Source organism: Myotis davidii, unplaced genomic scaffold, assembly GCF_000327345.1.
Source record: "Myotis davidii unplaced genomic scaffold, ASM32734v1 scaffold296, whole genome shotgun sequence".
NCBI lineage: Eukaryota > Metazoa > Chordata > Mammalia > Chiroptera > Vespertilionidae > Myotis > Myotis davidii.
This window is the reverse complement of record NW_006288889.1, coordinates 2,514,989-2,531,517: the sequence shown is the minus strand read 5'-3', so window position 1 is coordinate 2,531,517 and position 16,529 is coordinate 2,514,989. Positions and strand designations below refer to the sequence as shown.

General features: G+C 48.2%; 1 protein-coding gene across 1 annotated transcript; it reads right to left on the bottom strand.

Moving 5' to 3' along the window:
• Nucleotides 1-6: 6 nt before the first annotated feature.
• Nucleotides 7-14,229, bottom strand: IL1RL1 (interleukin 1 receptor like 1). The gene is made up of 11 exons (XM_006761118.2): nt 14,172-14,229; nt 13,174-13,378; nt 12,195-12,405; nt 11,282-11,456; nt 11,029-11,191; nt 9,669-9,740; nt 8,281-8,422; nt 8,045-8,190; nt 4,323-4,469; nt 3,216-3,383; nt 7-400 (listed from the first exon to the last, which is right to left on the bottom strand). The coding sequence occupies exons 2-11, from the start codon at nt 13,232-13,234 to the stop codon at nt 42-44; spliced, it is 1,644 nt and encodes a 547-aa protein (XP_006761181.2). The 5' UTR covers nt 13,235-13,378; nt 14,172-14,229; the 3' UTR covers nt 7-41.
• Between the last annotated feature and the right edge of the window lie 2,300 nt (nt 14,230-16,529).

Here is a 16,529-nt window from a genome sequence, read left to right as displayed (position 1 = left end):
GCAACTCCAGCGCATGCGCACATGCACATCAGGACGGCCATTCAGGGAGCCAAGAGGGCCGTCTTGCAGGGAGGCTTGCTGGGCACCGGCATGTGGTACCGCACGTGCTTCCAGAACCTGGAATTCAGGGACCGCTTGTTGGCCACGTGGTCCTCCCGCCACTTGATGGTGCCCTGGACTTGCACCAGGTGCTGCAGGGACCGGGGGAGCCCGGCGAGCTGCAGGCCCCCAGGAGCCTGCACCTCGATGAGGATGGCCTTGGCGTCGCCCTGCACCAGGGCACTGTGCAGCGCCACCTCCTGCTCGTAGGCCAGCTCCTCGCTGTGCACCCCCCCGGGCGCCAGGACGAAAATGTGCCGCCGGCTCTTTCGGATGTTGGTCTCCACCGCCGTGGCCACGTCTAGGAATGAAAGACAAGGAGGAAGTGGCCTGAGCTGCGTGTTAAGTCTAATGCTTTCGTCCATGTTCTGAACTTAAAACATTGTTATCTGGTGTGAGATTCTGACACCATCAGTTCCCCTATTCAGAAAAGGCTTGGATCCAGAGCCCCCGGGAGTCTACCCCTTCCACTGAGCCTCCATCCCCCTCCCCCAGGTGGGTCAGTCCTCAGGCAGAATCCAGGCTCCTTAGCTGCACAGTGTCTTTCTAGAGCAGCGGTTCTCAACCCTTTTGGGGGTTCACTAAGACCATCGGAAAACACATATATAATTACATATTGTTTTTGTGATTAATCACTGTGCTTTAATTATGCTCAATTTGTAACATTGAAAATACATTCTGCCTATCAGATATTTACATGACGATTCAGAACAGTAGCAAAATTACAGTTATGAAGTAGCAACGAAAATAATTTTATGGTTGGGGGTCACCACTGCATGAGGAACTGTATTAAAGGGTCACGGCATTAGGAAAGTTGAGAACCACTGTTCTAGAGTATCCGTTTACATGTTTTAGAAGAGATTAGAACTTTAACTCTCGTTAAGGAGTGCACACTCAGTCCTGGCCGGCTCAGTGGGTTGGAGTGTCATCCCTGCACCAAGAGGCTGCGGTGCAGTTTCCCATCAGGGCACATGCCTAGGCTGCTGGTGCTACACCCAGGCGGGGCTTATAGGGGAGGCAACTGATCAGTCGGTCATTGTTTCCCTCTCTCTCTCCAAAAAAAAAAAAAAAAAATAAAAAAAAAAAAAAAAAAAAAATCAGTGGAAACATCCTCTGGTGAGGATTAAAAGAAAAAGAATGCAAACTTGGGAACCCTTGTTCCTCTGAAGGACTAAGTCTCCAGGGAGTCCTGGATCCCCTGCAACCCCGTGACCCCTGTTTGAGAGCTGGGTGTGATCCAGACTAGAAAAACCTTTAGGAAGACAGAGCCCCTTGGCAAGTCGATGTTTATGAAGCATCAGCTCCAAAGAGATTTCAACTAACATCGGGGTGGACTTAGGTAAACATTAAAACCCAGTTCTCACTGCAGAGTGATGCATGGTTAAGAAAACCCAGCGCGCGGCAAAACAGCCCCACATATTCCGGAGAGAGGGGCTGAGAGACTGCCAATTTGCTGAGTCTGAGATAAGGAAGGAAATGGTAAACAGAGCCGGATAGAGACCTTGGGCCAGTCAGGATCCTAACAGAAAACAGGGCACACTCAGAAGGACAGATGGAAGAGAGTTTATGTGGGCAGAGCCAGGGAAATCAATGAGAGGCGGGCAGACCCCCAAACCGGGCAATATCAGGGAGCAAGTGCACTCTCCAGTGTGCGAGGAAGGAAGCAGCTATGAAGCCAAGGAGTGTAAAGGCCTGAGGAAGGCCGGCGACAGGAACCCTGCTCCGGCAGAGAGAAGGGCAGCTACCCGGGCAACATCACCCAGGAGCAGCTCCCTTTGGCCAAAACCAACGTGGAGCCGAGGGTGAGGGAGTGGTGCATCTGTAATGATCAGCCACCCAGGGCCGCTGGATGGGGTTGCAGGAGCAAATGGAAGGTCTCTAGCAGGGAGGAAATACACTGCATTGGTCAGTCATTGACATTTTCTAAGGAGAGAGTCAAGTTTGGTGTTATTTTGTTGGATTTCATTTTGCTTTGGCTGCAGTAAGGACGGAGGACACGCTTGAAGGGGAAGTAGAAAACTTTTCCAAATGAAAAACAGTGTGCACCAGTGAGCTGGCATTTACACTCAACTGGGAAGAGTTGTAACTAGAAATGAGGTTGATGAGCCTGGGAAAGAAGAGATGAAGAGCTTGCGTCCAGATGTGCACATGGTGTGACTTCACTGCCAGCTGCAGTCCCTGCAACCTCTTGGGTGGACGTGTAGTATGAAGAGACCGTTTGCGCTCCCTGCCTCCGTGGACAGCCAGTGGGAGAGCTGGAGGAAGAAGATCGCCCTAAGAGAAGACTTAGCTTTCCGTTTCCTCAAGTGTGCATTGTACCCGTCTCCCAAACCCTGCCTAGGCAGTTAACATCACTCCAGCATGCCAGGGTCACCAGATCCACCTGCTGTGTGTATCCTTTAATCTGTAAGCACGTGAGCTCCTCTTTTCAGTAGAAATGCCAGTTTAAACTCACCGTCTACCAACCATCAATTTGATTGGACTCCTGCTCACTGTGTTCCTGCCTCATCGCTCTCAAATACTTCCTGGCCCCTGAGGAGTTCAGGAAGGGCAAGGGGGGTTCATGTGATGCAAATACAGAGAAAGATAAGAGTAACTACTGAGCTGCTGGGACTGTGATGCCGCTTCCAAAAGTGCATGAAATCGAGTAGGAATATCAAGGAACAAAAGACAGTCTTAGTTGTTCTGTGAGAAGATAAATTTGCAAATGTTTCACCATCATAAGGAAAATCATAAATATTTTAGGCAATGACTCTGGATAGTAGAACAAAATTTCATGGTTTTAGAGTCCCCCTTCACATCTTCTAGAGAGAAGTAAGAGATGTTGAGTGATCTTAGTGGTGGACATGGGAAGTAGGAGAGTGCCCTGCCAAATCCACATGCTAAGGGTGCCTTCCCCTGTCCTCACCTCCCTGGTGCAGACCTCTCGATCAGGGCGACCGAGGGACAGGGGAGTGAGAATAAGCATCTCCTTCCTCTGGAGAAACAGTGAAAGTCACCGTTATTGGGCCTGGAATGATGACACTAATTCTTTATCCATCGCAATGATGAGACCACCCTCCCTGAGCCTTCTGAGGAAGTGTATTTCTGTCCTTGATGTATGCTGATAGTGTTACCTTCTCCAGGTAGCAGATCTCGCCCATAAATGCATAAGCTGTAGCCACATTTATTTTCAAGAACGTCAGGCAGAACCTGGTGAACAAAGTACTCCACAGAACAGGTCCCCTCTGGACTATCCTTGTGGGTCCGTGGGTAGATAACATAAGCGTCATAGATCTTTCCATCTGAAAGGGAGAGCAGAGAGTACAACTTTATTATGTGATTCTAGTATTTGCCATCAAGTTTTATGGTTACTGATGAATGTACCCAACACCCCAAAATATTGTAGAACCCAGATGACAATAGTATGTTGCCACAAATGTCACCAGAAAATCAATCTTAATTCCAAAACCTCCTCCTTTTTACTGTCCCAGACAGAATGAGAGAGAATGGGCAAGAGGCTGGCAGTTTAGTTCAAACCATATGGTGACATTTCATCAATACTCTATTAACAGGTATGTATAGTCATGGATAAGGTACGCTGTGCTGTAACATCTCGATCTTGTCTTTTGTTTGCCTGATTCTTCCCCTGGGGAGGTAACATTGCTAAAGGCTGATAGTGGCAAGGGAGTAAAATGTTTCAGGGAACTGAGTTCCCAAAAGATCCAACAAGTAGCCCGAGTGGAGGGGACCCTGTGGACCAACTGAAGCCCATCTGCCTCCGAGCGAGGTATTCAAAGTCAGAGGCAGAGCTGTCTTCTTCCATGTGCGCGCCCCAGGCCTTGGTCAGATGGTGCAGCAGGGCCCCTGTGCGCTGCTGGACCTGTCTGACCTCTGCACGTCTGGGAACAGGAACAATTTAGTTAAGTTTAAATTCCAAAATGTGTAAACCTTTCTGGAACTTGGGCAGAGTCTGTTACTGGGGCTTTAGTAGGAAAAGCAATCTATTGGGGAGGAAGTTCGAATTGTTAAGTTGCATCTTAGAATCACAAGGAGCGACAGGCAGGATGAAGAATGGCTTAAGAATGGCTTAAGAATGGCCACTTAAACCTTCAGAAAGGTTTGTGGAGCACATGCTGGTAAGCAAAAGGAAAGCTGGGTCTTGTAGCACAGTCATTAAGAGAGAAGGAGACAAGAGCTACTATGGTACCTTTTCTTTTGAAGAACTCGAAACTTGCACTTACCGTTCCTGGCTTTGTAAGGCCTCGCTACGTCCCTCCAGAGAAGGATAACCTCAATCCAGAACACCTTCAGCATGATCATCATGATATTAATTAGCATTAACAATATGCCAAATCCAGCAAGCATGTAGTAGGTGCTTTGACGATCAACTATTCAAAAGATGTGGGAGGACAAAAATTATTACTGTGAAAACGAGCATACAAGGCATAGAGACATATGTCAGAGGTTTTTAGAAGGAGTGCTCACTCCATGCTGGGCTGGGAATGAAGACTTCCTGCAGGAGGCGGTCCCTGAAAAGGCAAATTGAGATTGCTGCAGAAAGAACTGTGTTACTCCTGGCAAGAGACAGCGCTGTGAGCACAAGGGCAGGGGTGGGAGTATGTTTTCTGAGGAACCGGAGTAATTCAATTTGGGGAATGAAGATAGGTTAAGAATCAAAGCTACAGCTAAGGCATTTCGCCTTTATTCTGAAGGTCATGGGAGCCAACGAAGAGCGTTGTGTGAGTGTTAACAATGAACGTGACTTTCAAGCAGGATTAATTTGATGGTGGTGGAAGGCTTGTTTCTGTGGAAAGAAACTTGGAGTAGAGTGGGTGACAAGTTTCTGCAGCTTGGAGTAAGAGGTGAGGAGGGCTCGAACTCGTGCAATAATGAGAAAGGAGTGGACGAGCCCAGTGTTGGGGCACTAAGGAGAACACGTCACCAGGTCTTGGAGATTTCTGAATCTGGAGTTGGTAGCTGGAGGAGTGGGGAAGAAGCAAGAGCCACTTAAGCCTCTAAAGCTCTCTGGTAGAGAAGTCAAAGCTCCGCGCTCTAGGTCCCACACAGACCCCTTACCTCTCTTATGGTGCACGTTATTTAGCCATCGCTGAACTTTAGCCTGCACTCATTGCCCCACAAAATACATTTGCATGATGGTCCCCATCTTCAAGGACTTGTGACAGGTATGTGCAAACTGAACATAAGAGCTGTGACCATTAACGGTCTTGGTGGCTGTTTCAGGTTTACTTCTCCCTTTGGAACTGCTAACTACCATGTTTTGCAAGTAACCCCACTTAGTGATGCGCATGAGAAGAATCTCAAATGAGAGTTGGTTATATAGTTCTCCTTTGATTTTCACCTTAAACCTCGAAGCATGGCCTCCCAGGTTTGACATGGAAAAGCACGGGCCCATATTCAAAATTCCCTCTGCTTGCTCACCACTTCCTGCGCCCAGCAGAGTGAGACCAAGAATAGCCAAGACAGACTGAGGGAGACAAGCACCATGGACATCACTCAGATGTGGGATCTAATGAATAAAATGAACTAACAAGCAAAATAGAGACAGACTCATGGAGAGCAGGTGACAGCTGCTGCGATGGGGTGGGACAGAGTGTGTGGAGGGGAGAGATTGAGCAAAAGGGAAAAAAGAAGAGAAAATTCATGGACATGGACAACAGTGTGGTAATTGCCGGGGGGGGGGCTAAGGAGGGGGAGGAGGGTGAAGGGGATAAATGGTGGTGGACGGAGACTTGATTGGGGGTGGTGAACACACTGCACAGTGTACAGATGTGCTGGGGAATGATGCACCTTCAACCTGCATGGTTTTGTTAACCATTGTCATCCGCCCCCAAAACACACAGAAGTATATCACGATGCATCCTAGAGAAAGCCCTCCCGCACCACCAACGGAAGAGGTGACACTTCGAACTCTGTTAGAAGTAAGCAGGGCACCCACTCCTTACTCTGCAAGTCAGCAAACAGGCGAAGGACTGGCGCTTACCCTGCCTCTCCTGCAGGCACTGGACCAGTTAGGGTCACCAAGCAGCCGGGGGAACGAGGGGAAATTCCATTTCACAGCGTGAAGGTGAGCGGAGTTACACTGACCATTTCCGCAACTCCCGCTAAAATGACGGCTTCAACGGCAGGAAAGCTCGGCCGCGGCAGGAGGAGGGAGGACGGTGTACAGGACTGACCGGCAGGCTGAGGTCACCGCCCGGGCAGCGAGACCTGCGCCTCGTGCCTTCGTGTGATATGAAAGCCACAGCACCGTGTGTGAAGTATCTGGTTAAAACACTTACATCTGAGCCCAACTTTAAAGGGTGGGCATGTCAGCCTTAGAAAGAAATGAAATCCTGGCTCAGGCGGCAGGAATATGCTGAGTGAAATAAACCACATATAAAAGGGCAAATATTGTTTGAGTCCACTTACATGAGGCACCTAAAATAGGCAAAAAATAAAATAAAATAAAATAAAAAAGAGAATGGCCAGGACGCTGGCAGAGAGCTCACTGTGCCGCCAGCGGTGTAAGCGAGTGCTCCCTAGCACAGGTGCCCACCACAGGCCTCCAGCTCCCTCTCCTACAGCTCCCACCCTGGGCGTGGCTGCCACTTCCAAGGAAGGAGAGAAGTTAACCAGGACATCAGAGCAAGTGGCTCTGTGCCTTCCCAGGTATCAGGGCCTCATCTACCCGTTAATGTTAATAAAGTGCAATATGTTAATTAGACCGGCCGTCCTTCCAGACGAAGCTGGGGCTGCGAGGGACACTGGGGTGGGTCCCAGGTGCCAGAGGGAAGCAGGTGCCGGCAGTGGGGATGGGGATGGGGGGCGAAGGCCTGCTCTTGCAGGAATGTTGTGCATCGGGCCTCTAGTCAATGCGTAAAGGCCTGTTTTTATGAGACGACTGGACACTGACTACTCCCTGAAAGTGCTTACAAACAGAGCGCTGCCTGCGTGTGGTTGTGGCCCTGGAACCCCGGAGCTGGGCAAGCTATTGGCCTCCCTGCGCCCCAGTTTCCGCATCTTTACAATTAGAGGGTAGTAGCAGCTCTTCTTACGAATATTGACTTTTAACTAAGGGGAAATCAAATGGAAAATAATTAGGTCCTCGTACAGAGGAAACAATAAACATGTGTAATAATAATATTATTATGAGTATTACATATTTATCGAATAATATTTAATAATATGGGGATATAGGCCTTTTAAGTTTTTGTTTTTAAAATTAAAGATAATGCTGTAATTTCTTTTATTCTATGATTAGAAATAAAGAAATTCGTCATGACAGTACAACAGTAGCAACCATTTTTGTTTAATTTACACAGTTGTTGAGACAGAACATAACCACGTTGAAAGTTACCAAATACAGATAAACTAGAAGGAACAAAACACCAGGTACAGGGAACATGAAAGCGGTCCCAGCCCCAGGTGCCAGAGAACATTCCTGAAATGGCAACATAAGCAAGGCACAGGAATAAGGCTTTCTCACTGGAACGAACAGATATTAAATACTTCACCATTTCGCTCACTTTTCCAGCTTCACTAACACAATGTGTACTTTTTATGACAAAAATACATTATAAAAGGGACAGTGCTTATGGCATGATATATGTTCACAGGCTGCTGTCTTCTCTCACACACAGTGCGCAGGGAGGCTGCGGAGGCCGGAAGCAGGAGGCCCAAGGAAGCCGCTGTGAGGCAGAGAGCCCAGAGGTGGAAGGGGGGCGGGAGCTGAGTGGGGAGGGGGAGAGGGCAGGGGAGGAGAGAGGTAGAAGAAGGAAGTAAAGTGGTAAAGAGGCTGCCAGACACATCTGGAGGCGCTGCCTGCAGGGTCATGTGCTCAAGAGGAGAAGTGCCTTTGCTGGGAGGCCGGCGCTGTCCTGCGGGCCCTGCTCACTAAGCAAAGGCTTTCAGCTCACAGCTGACACAGCAGGCTCGTGACCAACGCCTCGGAAACACCCCTTACTTGGCTTTTTCCTCCTGAGTCTTAGCGAGCGGTGTCTCACGCCATGGAGGTTCACGGCCTTACAGTCGTACCTCAGCAACAAATCCTCCTCTCTCACATCCACTATCCGCAGAATGGCGCTCCGGCAGGTCAACGCACTGCTGGAACTGAGAAGGCCACTGTTACCTCCAATGCTATTTTGCAGTTGCAATGGTGTGGGAGGCCAAGGGGGCGTTTCAACTTCAATATGAAAATACCTTTGATTTTGCTCTTGCTCCTGCCAAATTCTTGCTTCACTAACGTTCCTAACGTTGGTCCCGTTAACCTGCCACAGGACGGTGGTCATGAACTGCGAGCCTTTCCCAAAGCAAGCGGAGCAAGTGATGTTCACTGCTTTCCCTGCAGGAGAAAAAATTCACCAGTAAAATTAAATGCTGCAAATAGTGTTTATTTAATGTGAAAAAAATGGGTGCTGCCTAGTCCCACCCTGCCGTCCACGCCGCCTCCCTCCCCATTGTCTTTATGTCCCTCACAATTAGGCTTCGAGCTCAGCCCCTCCACTCTCACCAGGAGAGGAAACCAGAGGGACAAATGCCTGCAGCTTCAGTCCCACGCTATAGAGCAGTATTTCCCCTTACTGTGAGCTGGCTTTTCTTCTTAGTGCTCTCCTGCACACATTTCTCTTCCTTTTGCATTCTCTTCACCTCGCTCCAGGCGAGTAAAACTGCTTTACCTGACCTGGCGGCCATCCCAGTATTCCATCGCCCAAGAGCCCTCTCCTTCCAATCCTTCAATGGAGACTCCCTCCCTCAGACCTGAGGCCGCCCTCAGACCTGAGGCCAGACGGCCTCCCCTCGAGGGCCTGAGGACATGCATCCAGCCCTCCCTTCCCAGCTCCTGCCTCTAGAATTAGGTGTCTGAAGAGAGAAAAGGAGCTCAGGTCTCTACACGGGGGACAAGGGTGTAAACAAACAATGAGAACACAGGTGTTCTCTAGAGAGGTTGCGGCGACATGGGACACAGGGAGAAGTTCCTGCAGGGAGAGGCCGCCTGCTGCCCAAGTAACCGGTGGCCCTAATGGGTCTTTGCAGAGGCTTGCATTTGAGCTTTGTGTTGAGAGGTGAGAAGTGAAACAGTGGGCAGAAGCAGGCACGGAGGTGGAAATGCCATGGCCGTGTCACAGCCAGGGGTGGTGGGGGCGATGGGACTGGCGTGGGAAAATGGCTGCAGATGAGCCAGCATGTGGGTGAGGACCAGTCGGGCAGGACGTTTACATGCAAAACCTTTGCATTCTCTCTCCCACCTCTGGGGGGACCAGGAAAGGCAGAGATGGAGAGCCTGGTTCTGGCCTATCACTGAATATTCAGACCCTCGGGCACGTCCTTGGTCCCCTTTACAAGCGTAAGGGGGACAGTTTCTGCCCCGGACAGGAGTGACAAGGGCACAGGAGTTACAAAGTTGACTCCAGAGTAGGTGCCATGAATGGCTGTGACCACATGTCCCCACTCCTAGCCAGTGCCAGGGGCAGGGCTGCCACCGACATCTCATGTAACCCTCAGGACACGGGGCGCGTTGGCCCACCTGGGGGTCTCAGGCCAGCGGGGGTTGGGGGTTGGTCCAGGCTATAGTTACCAAGTTTTCTTACCGACTTCCACGTCCCGGGTCTCGTTTTGTGTAGGTGCTATTATTTCAGGAAACAATGAAAAGCCTTCGTCACCTTGAATCAAAGACCAGAAGAGAATACAATGTTAGAACAGCTTTTGGATGGTCATCAATATAAACATGTATTTCAAATTTCTATCCTATTTCATAGCAATACTTCTCAAATTTTCTGACGACAATGGCAGCAAATACACACAGACGCAAAGAAATAAAACTTTAAAATAAAATAGCATTTTCCCTTACTACTGATTATGCTCTTTAATATTTTCTATTCTCTTTTATCTCATTACACAAATACTAGTCCAACCCATTAATTAATCGTATGACCTAACAATTGTCAGAAAAGCACACTTCAGGGAAGGGGAAATCAGAACACCCATGAGAATGATCAACGCAGGAGCCCCACTTCTGCTGCCTCCTCCTCCTCACCCCTCCCCACCCCCCCATGGCCCAGCCTCTTGGGAAGTGCCGGGCTTGTGGCCTGGCACCCAGGGACCGAGTGCAGGCTGGTGCCCGGGTGACTGTGTGCCCAGACTGGGCCCCACCACTGAGGGCCCATGGTTAGGAGCCTGCGGTTCCGCTGTGAGCTGCGATGGCTACTGGAGTGTGGTCCACGGCCCCTTTCCCTGTGGGAGCGGAGAGCTCACCACAGCCTTTCTCCGCGTGGTTCTGCCCCAGGAAATCACACACAGGCCTGCTTCTTCCACACCCACGGCCAAGCCAGGCTAAGGGACCATCTGTGTCCATATGACACTCTCGATTGTGATATCTTTTCCCTGAATGGGCTTTTGTGGAGTTTAAAATAAATTGGAAAAAATTTATAATTAAGTGACCTACTTGAGGCCTTTGATGATGTTGAAAGTATTCCAAAGCAGGGCTGAAAGCCACTTGACAACACTCAGGTGTCTTTATAAAGGTTCTCACTCAACTTCTAGTCCAGTGAGTTACATCAGAGATTACGTAGACCTTTTCTAGAAACAACCGCTGAACCACAGGAGGCCCTCAAGACCTTTTCTATTTACAGAATCTTTGACAATAAATTGGGGAAGAAATGTTAATCTTGCTCTTCAAATAGTTGTATTGCCGGTCAAAAACGTTAAGTTAGCATTCGATCACATTATCTTTGAAAATTAAGTAAAAAAGAAAGAAAAGGTGATTTTGGGCTAGTAACACCGTCTCCCTCTGGAATGTCTAAGTCTTGATAGTGGTGACGGCAGAGATGCTGACTGAGGTGCTGACTGACGCAGGAGGCGGCCAGGGCAGCGCAGGAACATCAACAGCAGGGCCACTCCTCCCGCCTGATCTGTTGGCAAATGTTCTATTGTGCTAAGCTCTGTACTTACTGTGAAAGGCGAACGATCTGGTTGCTGTCACACTGTAACTGACTCCATTTTCATTGTGCATAAATTTGCATGTATAATCACCCGTGTCCTCGTTAGTTGCATTGTCAATTAGCAAATAAGCCTCTTGTATGAAGTACCTTGATCCTTGAAGAACTTTACAATTCTGAAATACAAAATGCCATTCCACTCTCAATAATCCTTAACGTCCATCTATTTTGAGTAACTTTCATTTATTTCCCCAAATTTTCTTTACCTTAAACCACTCAACAGGTGCTGTCCAATTGTAGCGCTTAATGGTAGGACAATATATTTTGGAATTTTTTTCTGAACCAGAGATTTTTGAATATATCAGGCCACTTGGAATTTTGCAACCTGGTTGTTTCTTATATATGGTGACATTCATATGTCCAGTCTTAACGAAGGTAGAACTATCAAAATAAATCCAACAATTTAAAAAAGTTACTTAGCATTATGAAATGATTGTACCCAAATCTGGTTTATATTATTTTATGTAGATTACAGATGAGGAAATTGAGGGACAGAGAAGTAACCCGTAAGCATCCAGCTGACTAGTGATGGAGATGAATCTGAAATTGAAACTTGTCTGCCCTCAGAACCTAGGCACCTAACTATACCCGTCCTGCCTTTCAGTGAAGTTCATCTGACATTTTGTCTGTGCCAAATACAGGCACGCAATCAACACATGTAGCAGCCTGTCTGCAGAGGGAATAATCTGCAGGCACATGATCTCACATCCCTCCCCAATCGCCTCTCAGGTGCCAGGCACGGTGATGACCCTCCCATGCCCCCCGCCGGCCCATGGTGCCCACTGCCTTGCTTACTGTTTGCTGTGCTGGTTTACTCTCACTTCCAGCCAAAACTGAGCAGCTCGTCTCAATTTCTTGGTCACTAGAAAAACTAGGTTTTTTCTAACTGAAAAGACTGGGCTAAAAATTAATCCCTGCAGTTTTACATCCAAGTAGTTAGTTCATAACCACTTACACCCCAACCTGAGCATGTTCCCAGAAGTACTCTGTTACTCAAATCACTTTGCAAAGTCAACCATACCAGAAAAGTCTATAAAGAGAAGGAAAGTGAGGGCAGCTCAGGCTTTCACCTCTTAAAGAAAAGAGAACAAGCCTAATGATCATGGTGACTGGTCCTACCTTCTGACAATGCAAGTATAAACTCCAGAATCCTCAACTTTGGCTGGGAGAAGCTTAAGATATTCCCCTCCAGCAAACACACGATTTCCTTTCTGGGTGGTGACACTTCGGTTGGTGTTTGAGTAATACCACTCCACAGGGTATTCAGAGCTTCCTTCTCTAGGACAACTCACAAGCAAAGCCTCATTTTCCATACCCGCAGATGATCTGCCTGCAAATTAAAAATATGAAAAGATTGTGAAATAATCGTATAAAGATCACAATTCTTATCCTCTAGGATAGTCCCCTCTAGGATTTAATTGAGAAATGAGCCACTCACTTTAAGTATCACTTTGTGATACTTAAACTGAGAAAGAATAGGTAGGTGATTAAGATCTTTTATGAAATGCTCTAATGCAGTGGTTCTCAACCTTCTGGCCCTTTAAATACAGTTCCTCATGTTGTGGTAACCCCCAACCATAAAATTATGTTCGTTGCTACTTCATAACTGTAATGTTGCTACTGTTATGAATCATAATGTAAATATCTGATATGCAGGATGGTCTTAGGCGACCCCTGTGAAAGGGTCGTTCGACTTCCAAAGGGATCGCGACCCACAGGTTGAGAACCACTGCTCTAATAGGTACCAGAGATTGAAGGGTCAGTGTGGAGCCACGTCCCCCAAAGTGCTCCCGTGGGAAAGGCATGTCCACTGTACACAGGCTGTCACCCCAGGCGCGTGCAGTGCCCCCCTCGTGCAGGGCTCTGGTAAGCTGTGACATAGCTGAACAAGTAAAACCATGTAAAACCAAAATGATGAGATATCTACGAAGAACTCATCTTCACGGATTTGTAATGAAGGATGACTGTAGAGCATAAATAAATTCCAGGCTACAATTCAACTGGAATGACTGTAAGCAAGCAGCTTAAAACAAGGCAAATGTTCTTGAAATTACTTAATTTAAAACATTTTAAATTACAGTTGCAAAGCAATACATACTGATTGAAGCTGCTGTGAAATGTATAAGAACTGTTAGGATCGCCAAGACCCGAAGTCTCATTCTTGGTTTATCAGCTAGAGCAGCGTTGCCAACTGACTGTTGAAATTATTCAAGTTGAATCCCTGACATATGACGGTAAAGGTCTCCAAGGAGGTCGACAGTACTACTAGGATTTATCACTGGAAAGAGTCGTCAGTCTCTCCACTGAAAGAAAATCATACAAAATCACTTGTAAAATATTTACACCCACGACTTTTACTCGCTTCATTACACCCAGGAGAAAGGTCCACACCAGGTGGTTCTTGTGCAGAAGCATTGGAAGCTGCGGTTTCAGGAGAGCATCACTGTGCTGTGCTTGGACCCGGGACCCGGCACCCGGCACCCGGAGGACAACCTCGCAATGGCCGCACTATTTCACTGTCTATTGACAATGGACTGAAAGAAGCTAAATTAAAAGAAAAGAAAATGAATTTGTATTTTTGAAGAAATTAAAAACATAAAATTTGACAGACCCTGGAAAGCACAATATTATCGATGTTAACATAGAATTACAACCATCCATACAGGCTGGCAGCTGCGTGCACAGCCTGGCCACACTTAGGCACACACAGACAGTCCTCTGAGCGCCACTCAGGTGTGGGAGCGTGAGGGGTGACGCGTGAGTCCAATAGTTGCCCTGGACACAGCACCGACCCTCAGAGGGCCGTCCCTGCCCTGCTCGTCCCCAGGACGCACCGAGGCTTTCTGCAGGCACTGGAAAGTCTGTGGAAAGCAATTACACACTCTCCTTCTTTCCTTCAGCAGAAGAATCATTTAACTATATCTTTTTTCTTTAAAAGTCAGGGGAGGGATGGAACCAATATAGAATTTGACAAATATAAGAATAAACACAACTTTTAAGAAAGCACACTTCCTCTACACATGGGTCGTTGATACTTTTTATTAAATGAGTAGACAAGCTTTTAGCACAAGCTTTAGGTAGGTAATTGATGCTCACCCGACTGGAGGGCAGCTCAGGATCGCGGCTCCGCTGCTCCCGGGGTCCTCACATGCCAATGCGCTCTTGTCCCAAGGGAAGCCCTGAGACATCCTCAAGCCAGCACCACTCCGCCCACCACTCCGCCCACCCTCAACCTTGATTTGGGGCCAAAATGTTGCCTAAGGACATTCCTTCAGAGAGGAAATACTCAAAATGCCTCCCTCTGTTTTAGCATCAGCTTCTCAAACTAGAAAGTGCTTGCCATTTACCACCCTTACCTTATTACCCTTTTGGTTCCGAATTAACTTGAATGCTGGGGCCTTGCAACCGCCCTCCCAGAATCCTGGACGCTTCCTCTGGCTCAGCCAGTAGGGGCAGATGAGAGTTTCAAAAGCAACCCCAGGGTCAAGCCTTGAAGCAGGCAGGCCTTGGAGAGAGCCTGTAAATGTTTTGTTTATGGTTCAGAATGTGATGTAATCTCATCCAAAAACAGCTTCCAGCTCCTTAGAGTTAAGTCCCTGCTGGTGTCTCAGTTCTGATGGAAAAAAGAAAGGTTTTCTAAGGAGCTCAGGGAACTAGAGGAAGGCGGTGAGTAAGAAGGCTGCCCCAAGGGCAAGGCAGGAAGACATAATTCTTGGGCTCCTGTGAAACCAATTTTAGCTCTGCATAGCTGGGATGACTCTATTTGAGTAAATGCAGCTTAATTCTGAAAGTCATCGCTTCCCAGAAGGATTCAGGGCCTAATTCCGGACCAGCACAGCATTATTAAGAATGATACTTGCTGAGCTTTTCCTAGAACTCTCTCGATGCCAGGTAAGTTCTAAGTGTCTCGAACGTACTGACTGCATTCCCATGAGGCGGGTGCTATTATTAATATGGCAATTTACAGACAAGGACGCTCAGGCAGAGAGACTAAGCAACTGTCCAAGTCACAGACCTCGAAGGGGGAGAGCCAGAGCTGGAACTCACGCAGGCTGGCTCCAAAGGCGAGGTGCCTACTTACAAGTCCTAATGCCACCAGGTAGGGAAGGTTAGGAGAAGACCGCTGCCCAGGGGGGTCCAAGCGGTTCCGGAGTGGACCACCGCCTTTCCTCACCACCACGCCCCGCCCAACCTGCACGCAGCTGATTAGATTATTAGTCGTGTGCTCGGAATGAAGACAGTCTTGTCACTACTGGAAGACCGAAGATGAGATGTTTGGTATACATTTGGGGAATTAGGCCCACTCCTTGTTAATCTCAAGTTAGTTTTCAAAGTTCTTGATCCTGGGGAGGGGCACTAACAGGAAGAGAGCCGCACTGTCTGGCAATGACTCACCTCACTAGCTGCAGAGGAGAAGCTTTCTCACAGACCCCGGGGCACTGGAGGATGACGCGAGGCTGTGAAAAGATAAGCTGCCTGATGGGTCTCTGACTCAGAAAAGAAATGTATCTGAGAACAGACCAGGGCAGAGCAGCTTTCATTCGGTGGCTGCCGGGGACCCTGGTCCCTCTGGGGATTTACCTCAGGACGCTGACCACCCTGGGCCCAGGCACCGCTGAGCGTTTGTAACATCGTACATTAGCCGCCTTCTTATCGGACTCTGAGCTCCCGAAGGCCGACTGCGGACCCTCCCCCCACTTTCCCTGTTACACTGGCAGCTGCAGGTAGCTGTCCCCCTCATGTGTGTATAACCAGCAGCTGGCGGGGGTCAGAGCAGAATTTCCAGGGTGACCTGCTGCTCCCCATGCTGCCGGCAGGACAGGAAGAAAGGCTCAGCGAAGATGCAGCCGCGCCGCCTAGGGGTTGGCTCCAGCAGGGCAGGCGCCTTCTTTCTTATTATAAAAGATCATATGAGTTTTGGCCCTGAGGACACAGAATCAGGAGCAGGCGAGCTTGGGACAATGTCTGGGGAACCACGAACTCTACATAATGTTTTGCTACATAAAATAATACAATCCCAGCCTTAACCAGTTTGGCTCAGTGGATAGAGCGTCGGCCTGCGGACTGAAGGGTCCCAGGTTCAATTCCGGTCAAGGGCATGTACCTTGGTTGTGGGCACATCCTCCCTCTCATGATCCTGGACCATTGGCTCCTAACTTCTCACCTGCCTGCCTGCATGATTGCCCCTAACTGGCCCCCCTTCCAGCCTGATTGCCCCTAACTGCTCCCCTTGCTGACCTGGTTGCCCCTAACCTTCCCCACCCCGCCAGCATGGTCATCCCTTACTGCCCCCCTCTGCCAGCCCATAAGATATATTTTAAAATAATACAATCCTGAATGTTCTTATACTTGAATATGGACTTATATTTTGTATCATAAAACATCTGTTAAGAATGTTATTCAGCCATTTATTCATTAAACTAGGCCACATTTACATTCTTTCTTAATTTTAAA

Bases quoted from the DNA above. Each gene is read 5' to 3' on its own strand.
- IL1RL1 (XM_006761118.2), bottom strand. From the start codon at position 13,234: ATGAGACTTCGGGTCTTGGCGATCCTAACAGTTCTTATACATTTCACA. The intron at 11,457-12,194 runs GTAGGACCAGTC...TTATTTTGATAG, and splicing joins TATACTTGCATTGTCAGAAG to TTCTACCTTCGTTAAGACTG. The intron at 8,191-8,280 runs GTATTTTCATAT...TGGCCTTCTCAG, and splicing joins GAGCAAGAGCAAAATCAAAG to TTCCAGCAGTGCGTTGACCT.